Source organism: Chrysochloris asiatica, unplaced genomic scaffold, assembly GCF_000296735.1.
Source record: "Chrysochloris asiatica unplaced genomic scaffold, ChrAsi1.0 scaffold00004, whole genome shotgun sequence".
Taxonomy (NCBI): Eukaryota; Metazoa; Chordata; class Mammalia; order Afrosoricida; family Chrysochloridae; genus Chrysochloris; species Chrysochloris asiatica.
Window position 1 is genome coordinate 44,590,137 of NW_006408522.1, and position 8,111 is coordinate 44,598,247.

Consider the following 8,111-nt stretch of genomic DNA (forward strand, 5'->3'; position numbering starts at 1 on the left):
TTAGCAATCCAACAGGTAATCCACTATGCTACCAGGGCTTCTAGAATATGGGTAGAGGTTAAATAATAAAGCAGGAGTACAAAAGACTGGAATTAAATTGGCCAGAGTCTCAGTTCACTTGAAAATAGGGAGCCTTTTCTGTTTTTGAGTGAGAAAGTGATACGATCAGAACTACACACACAAAGAGTAAACAGACATTCTACACAGAGTGTAGAATGGTGAGTAACTTGAGGTGTGAAGGTGGCCTGACAGCATATTGCCATTCTAAATGTGGGCTATCTTAAAGTCGGAACAAACTGGGCCAATAAGGCTTGGAAAAAGGGGAAGGACACCAGAACAACTGGTGTTAAAGGACAAAAAGAAGCCAAATGAGAACTCTGGTGAATTAATGTCACTTCTAGACATAGTTTTTGTAAACTCCCACCACCATTTTTGCCCTGATGGGCCTGCTTAAGTGAAAGTAGAAACAAATGTTGACAGCATTATATGATTCAGTTGTCAATAGTTAACAAGGTTAACTGTAACTATAAAACCTGGAAGTCTTAATGGGTATCAGAGGAGCCATCTCAGAAACATGGCCATCAAAGAAGAAGAGCCAGGATCCATGCATGTTGAACCTTCTCAACCCAAGGCTAGAAAGCAGCTACATCAAAGGGATGGCAGAAGAGCAACAGAATCAAGAACCAGAGCACCAGACAGAGTGTTGTGCTTCCCAGCTCATGGAGCAAGTAAAGTTGAATGACTTTGGGCAGAAGACCTGCTTGCAGAGTGGGGTGCCTCCAGGTGCTTAATTGGGGGAGCAAGGTTCTGCTGCACCAGACCTCTTTAAAGGGTTCAAAAGCAAATATATCAGTTTGAGGACTAACGTATGCCTGACTGGAGCCATGGTATTTTCAATAGTCTCATATGCAGATGAAAGTTGGACAATGAATAAGGAAGAGGGTAGAAGAATCAAGGCATTTGGGTTACAGTGTTACAGAAGACTATGAAAAGTACCACAGACTTTCAGAACAACAAACAGATCTGCGCTGGAAGAAGTACAGCCAGGGTGCTCCTTAGAACCCAAGATGATGAGACTTTGTCTCTCAGTCTTTGAACATATTATCAGGAGGGATCAGTTCCTGGAGAAGGATATTATGCTTGGTAAAAAGGAGAAATCCATGAAAAAAAGCTAGATCCCAAATGAGATGAGTGGCTGCAGCAATGGGCTCAAGCGTAACAATTTTGAGGATGGGTAGGACGAGGCAGCATTTTGTTCTGTTGTGCACAGAGTTGCTCTGAGTCAGAACTGACTCGACACTACCTAAGGACAACAAAGGTTAACTGGCCCAGTGCTTTCTGGCTGAAGATTATGGTGGAGTGATGTGCCCTGTGGGCATTGGTCAGCATCCCTGAGAGAGCTTTGTAACTTTGGCAAAGCAGAGAGGGGCCTGTCTGTAAGCACAGCTGAAAAGGTTGTCCTCACTGGAAGACGTGTGCTCTGAACATTTCTGACCCTGAATTGTAACCTGTAAATTTCCCTAATAAATCCCGTAACTGTGAGTATGGTATCTGATTTCTGTGTGGCCATTGCAATGAATTATTAGCCCCAGCCCAGAGGACTGTGGGAGGGATGGTTGGTTCATTTTTTGTAGCTTGGTGTCATTTTTTTTTAAAAACAGGACCATAAGGCATCATGCCTGAATGACCAAAAATTATGATATCCTTAATCAAATCAGAGAAGAAATTTGCGGAGAGGTGGGATAATTATAAACCTGGTTGCAGATACACTGAGAAATTTTAGATAATTCTACCAAGAGGTAGGAGAAAATTAAAGTTTCTCAATTGTTTTTCACAAGTGTTCAGCTTGTCTTCAGGATATAATTGCAGGCCTTTCAAAAACAAAGTCATTACATCTTTGCTTTTTTCCCCTCAGTCCTAGACAGAACTCTGCTTACATGGATAGTTAAAGAATCCTAACAACATTTTCCTATGGACTGCTTCTATTCATATTGATTGCTATACTTCTCACTACAACAGAACCTCTGTCTTCTCAAAGTTAGGACTTCTCGTCTGAATTTAATGAGAAGCAGTAAAACACAGAAAAGTGTGTTCCGGTATATTCTCACAGAAACTACTGTTTCTAATTGCAAGTGTTATCTAAGCAGAGAAGGTAGATTTCAAATTCCATGTCCTGAACTTATTCACAGATGAACATTACTGATAAAATAAAAGTGCTCATTGCACCACCAGGGACTACAGCATAGCTTCCCTAAATTCTGTTCTACATCCCAGAATCTAGTTTCAATGATAACTGATTACTGAATGAGTCTAAATTTCATAAAGAACTTCACAATGTGGTTGTAAGGCTTTGAGGTAAATTGGGGTCTGTATGAAGCAGCATTATATAGTGGATTGATCAAACAGAGCTGATCTATTAAATAATGCTTCCCTTTTCAAGCATCAACCAAACCTCTTGGCTTTAATGTTTTCATCTGTAAACAAATGAGGTTGGACAGCTCTCAGATTCTATGTTGGACTTGAAATTCATCCATTCACCTATCCATCATTTACCCTGTGAATGCCAACAACGTGTAACAGTTGAAATCCTTTTAGTGTTGTTTTACTCAAAATGCTGTACCTTACCTGGTCATAGTAACGCAGGTAATACTTCACGACATAGTCCACGAGATTAATCCCAGTATCCTAGGTTTAGAAGAGAAACAGTGGAAAATTATTTGTGTGCTATATAAAATCCTTCACATAGGCAGTTTATATAGTTGAGAGTTGAAATCTCAATTTGTGATCAAATACTTCTAAAGTGATATTTCTTTGTAATTCTGCTTGAGACTATGCAAGATTTTCTTCCTTTCTTCTTGTCCTATCCATTTTTTTAATGCTATCTATACAAAGAAGTGACACTCTACTACCCCCTCTGTGGAAAAGAAAAACAAACAGATAATCTGTAAGACCTTGGAGGGAGTGTCTAAAACAAACAAACAAAAATGGGCCCCTAATATTTTTTTGGTATAAAGCCAAGACAGGAGGGGGCAGGGAATGCTAAAGGGAACCAGGGACTAGAACAGAAAAACATCCCTCCCTTCCCACCTTTCAAAAAAATGTGTGTTCTTAATGGCGTGAAAAAAAATCAGGGCAGCTTAAAAGGAACACCATGCCACTTTATGACCCTGGGAGGCCAGGGGCGAGCAGGCCCTCCCACAAGACAGCCTTTGTGTCTTGTTCACATGGGTCTAATTCTAATTTGCCTGTGTGTTTCCCCTTCTTTCCTTTCCCTGGCCCCCATGGGACGCCTAGATATGGGCTGGTTGTTTCTAAAGAAGTAGCTCTGCAGGGGTGTGGAGCCAAATGATAATCAGGCTCAGAGACTTTGACAGTAGACCCCAGTCCAATTGTTTTGTGGGCAAAAGAATAATTCAAATGCTCAGCTCAACTGGTGATTCAACATTGCTCTGCCACTCAAGAATAAGTAAATTACAAGTAGTCCGTGCTAAATTCTAATCGACCGAAGCTTTGCATTATGACTCACATCATCTGCTATCTATTCTCTGCACTCCTTGTAGCAGCAGCTCAACACCAAATTGTGTATTTGAGAGCAAATGAAGAGCGAGATTTTGCCAAGGAAGATAAGAGCTAAAAGGAAAACTCTACCTTTATTCAGAAACCAAAAGAAAGAAAACAATGTGTGCTCTAAAATAAATGCCTGTGAATGAACAATTTAGAGATTTTGCTTTTTTGTTTTTAATTAAAGGTATAGAAAAAACATAAGGATAGATCAGTAGCATTTATTATGAAAAATAAATAAATACTTAACCCGACTTTTGACATCCTTGAGTTTAGGTAGAATTTCTAAGCTATAGCCATCTGCTTGTCCCCGAGTCCTGTTTCCTCCATTCATGTAATTTCCAAAAGCCAAAATAAGAGCTAAAATATCCTTTACACTCTTCATGTGCAGCAAACCCTGTGACAGCAAATATCAGTTATTTGCAATGGATTTCACATGACAATGTACCTAAGTTCATTCAACAACAAATGTTTGCTGAGTGCCCAGAGCCTGAAGCAGGGTTTACACTAGTAGGATTAATAGTTGGTGAAATGGAAAATACACTTTACCAAGGGTCAGCGGTTCGAAACTACCAGCTGTTCCGCGGGAGAAAGATGAGGCTTTCTGCTCCCGTAAAGATTTACAGCCTCGGAAACCCTGTACAGGGTTGCTATGAGTCAGAACCGACTCCACGGCACATAACAACAACAACAACAATTGTCTTAAAAATATACTAACAGGCATTCTTTTCTACCCAATAAATGAATTAATTTGAAACAGTACAAGTTTTAATATGGAGAATGAAATTTCAAAATTTAAACCTCTATGAGAGACAACTCTTAAAAAATTAGTTATTTAAAAATATTTATAAGGCTTTTTTTCCTTTTTCTTCTTAGAAAGGAGCTGTTCAATTAGCCTTAACTGAACTTTAATGACTTCCAAGTAGAAAGCAGTTTAGTGTCATTTAAGAATTTTTTTGGATTATATATCTGTACAAAAAGTTAGATGTAAGATAAGGTTAATAGTAAGCTAGTGCTTCCTTCTCACTGGTATGATCCTTAGGCAAGAACTATGATAACATATTTTAAAGGCCACAGGCTGTGTTTATTAAGTGTTTGCTGATATGTCTATTAAGTTTTACAGTTTCAAGCTGCTTAGAGTTTTCTTCAGTTCCCATTCTCATTTGCTTTCTCTCTCTTTTTTTGTTCCAAGCGCATTATTTGCAAAAAGCAATTCTCCCCACACCTAACCTTCCCTATGGTTTTGGTTGATTTCATTTTCTTTGATTTCAGGGTAAAGAAAGAAAGCAAAGTTCAGCTCTAGGCAAACTGCTGTTCTTCTCTTTCAGGGCACTGTGACGGGGCATTTACTGAATTTGGTAATATTTATGATTTCTTTATTTAAATCACTACTCTCTTAGATGCAAAAACATAACAAAAACCCAAACCCCCAACAACAACAATAACAAAAACAAGTCCCCAGAAAAGTAACTAAATACCACAACATTTTAGGGGGAAAATTTAACTTCATAATAAATGCCAGTGTGGTAGATAGAGACAGCAACACTTTACTTGCCAATTATTCATTACCAATATTTCATTCATCAGTTCCCTAGAATCATTTATTTTGCCATGTAGACATGGGTCTAATGCAAAATCTCTTCCAACCCAGAAAACAAGCTAGACAATTTGGACTGGTTTTAAAAGGCCAGAATGTACACTGGTAAGTGTCTGGAATACTTAAGAAGAAAGCTCTTAAAATGACATTTTTCCTTCTTCTTTTTCTCAATTTCTGTCTCCCTCATCTCCGTTTCTCTCTCTCATTCTCTCACACACTAACTCATTCTCACATTCGGGCAAGAGAATCATCACACTCAAAATGAGAAAAACACACAAGCTTACGTTCAAAAGGCTTTGTAGAGGGACCCTACTTCCTCCTTTACCCCCAATAAGTGCAAGACTATCTTTTACATTAAACAACAAACCTACCTTAGAAGCTCGTGTTATGATGTCTACCTTTCGGTGCAAGGAAGTGATACCCTCAGAAAAGACAGATCTGAAGATTATACACTGGGCACGTTCAGCAAAATTGGGGATCAGGGCTAACTCGTGTAAGAATCTGTAAAGATAAAATTGAATCATCTAGCTTCACATTCACTTGTATTATATTAAAAAAAAAAAAAAAAGGATGGCTGAAAAAACAAAGCTATTAAGCAGGCTCAAGAAACTCTGAGTTAACAACAAAGCCACTTTTTTTTCATAGGTTTCTATAATAGGTGAATAAATATATGATGTATAAATTACTTTAGGAACAGAAAGTTAATGAATGTATATTGAAATGCTGTGGGATAAGAAAGTCCAAGGTCGGCAGTTCAAACTCACCAGCCAGTCCTTGAAAATCCTGTACAGGGTCACTATGAGTCAGAACCAACCTGAGGACACGTAACAACAATGACAATACCCTAGTTTTTAGCATATGGGAAAAATTGTACAACAAACTTTGTTTATAACACAATATTCTTCTAAAGATGGATTCATGCAAGATAAGTAGACTGAACGCTTGAGGCAAATGTCCACAACTAAGTGATTTTAAAAATACCATATTGAAATGAGATGCTGTTGCTGACTATAACTCAAAGAATCATAAAATAGTCCATAAGGATCAAATTCTTCAGACGTTTGCTTTTTTCCTACTTCAAGTTAGCTGTAGAGACACAGTTCCTAGCTTAGTGCTTAGAACAAAGTAGGCACTCAGTAAGTGGACAAAATCTGAAGTTTCTTAAAAGTCATGGCAAGGCAGATCTTAAAAGGTACTGATCTGCACACAGTCGTTCACTGTCTGAGTTGGGCACTGGCACCTTTTGCAAAATTAAGTTGGAACTTCAACATACTCTCTATTCCAACCATGAGAGGAAGGAGTATAAACTAAAATTGGTAGAAATGGCTGGACATGAATTCAGCAAAGGGAGAATCTACTAAAAATAATTAATTTCCTTTTGAAGTTGAGATGACTAACTGATATTTGTGACAGTCTTGGCCAATATATAATGTCACTGCCCTGACACTGCAAACTCTCACCAAGAAGGCTTTTATATAGGAGCAGAGCTGGACACCGCCTCCTTTGTACGTTTGAAGTAATTTCCTTGGCCCAAATTCTCTGCCTCCTCTATTTTTAGGAAGATTTAGTTTTTAATAAAGATTTAAATATCAGCTGTTTTCCTGAGCCCTGGATGTGCAGTGGTTAAGTGCTTAGTTGTTGTTGTTAAGTGCCATTGAGTCAGTTTTGGCTTATAGCAACCATGTATAGTGTTTCACAGGAATGGCCGGTGAGTTTGAACTGCCGATCTTGCAGTTCAAGCCAACCTTGCAATCCAGTGCTTATCTCACAGTGCTATAGGCAGTTCAAACCCAACAGTAGCTCTCTGGGACAAAGATCTGGCAGTCAGCTTCTGTAAAGCTTAAAACCTTGGGGACACTGTAAAGTAGGTTCTGTTCGGTCCCATAGGGTCACTATAACCTGGTCATAATCCTTTCCTTCCCTTTCTTTCTCTTTTAAAACAGACATTTAGGATGAAACAGGAAAGAAAAGAAAACATACCCTCATTTTAAAGCTTCACAACTCTATATTATTAAAATCTCTTATTATAAAAATCATGTGATGGAATATGAAAGCAGAAACCAATAGGAATTCTGTATTAGGGAAAAATAAAGTGTATATATATATATATATGTAAATTTCCCCCATAAAAACAATAATAAATTATTTACAGTGATATCACCAGTTTTCACCAATAATTGGAAATAAAAAGCTCATGGAGCTGACAGTATTTGGTCATGCAGTTATTTATTCAGATGCTGGTAAATGCTGCCTTAACAGTAGCAGTCTACATGTTTTCCCTTTCATATGTGACCGTAAGATGCCAATACCCAAGTAGCAGCTGAATATTGTACCCTTCCCAGTTAAAATAGACACAGTGAGGGAAACATTTCCTGAGATGGTATGAGAGAAGATACAGACCACCTCAATTCGCCAACAAGGGCATAGATAAAAAGGAAAAAATGCTGGATGTACAATTCATTATAACTAGTATCAAACCAGGAGATTTAGGAAGAAAATGAAGAGCAAAGGCCATAGACTCCCCAGCTTATACTGTTCAGGAAAAATCAAAAAGAGCAATATTGTAAGACTAAGACCAAGACTGAAGCCTTACTGGGGATGGGGCCTGCACTGGGCTGGCTCTGTTGTTGTTTGTTGTCAGGTGCCATTGAGTCAGAACCAACTCATAGCGACCCCATGCACAGCAGAATGAAACAATGTCCTATCCTGAGCCAACCTCACTACCGCTGCCATACTTGACACCATCAATGATGCCACCTGGCCGATCCATCTTGTTGGGGGGTCTTCCTCTTTTTCTCTGACCCTCCATCTTACTCAGCACGACATCCTTCAACAGTGACTGTTCCTTCCAAACAATATGTCCAAAGTATAAGAGACTAAGTTTAGCCATCTTGGCCTCCAAGGTGCACTCTGGCTGCACTTCTTCCAAAACAGATCTATTGGTTCTTTTGCA

General features: G+C 38.7%; 1 protein-coding gene across 2 annotated transcripts in view; it reads right to left on the reverse strand.

Annotated features, from left to right (window-relative positions):
- Positions 1-8,111, reverse strand: part of FMN1 (formin 1) — a 581,640-nt gene that overhangs the window by 203,734 nt on the left and 369,795 nt on the right. For both annotated transcript variants that reach the window (XM_006831807.1, XM_006831808.1), the window contains 3 exons: positions 5,530-5,659; positions 3,812-3,958; positions 2,626-2,685 (listed from right to left, as the gene is read on the reverse strand). In XM_006831807.1, coding sequence (XP_006831870.1) covers positions 2,626-2,685; positions 3,812-3,958; positions 5,530-5,659 — 337 coding nt within the window. The remainder of the gene's footprint in view (positions 1-2,625; positions 2,686-3,811; positions 3,959-5,529; positions 5,660-8,111) is intronic.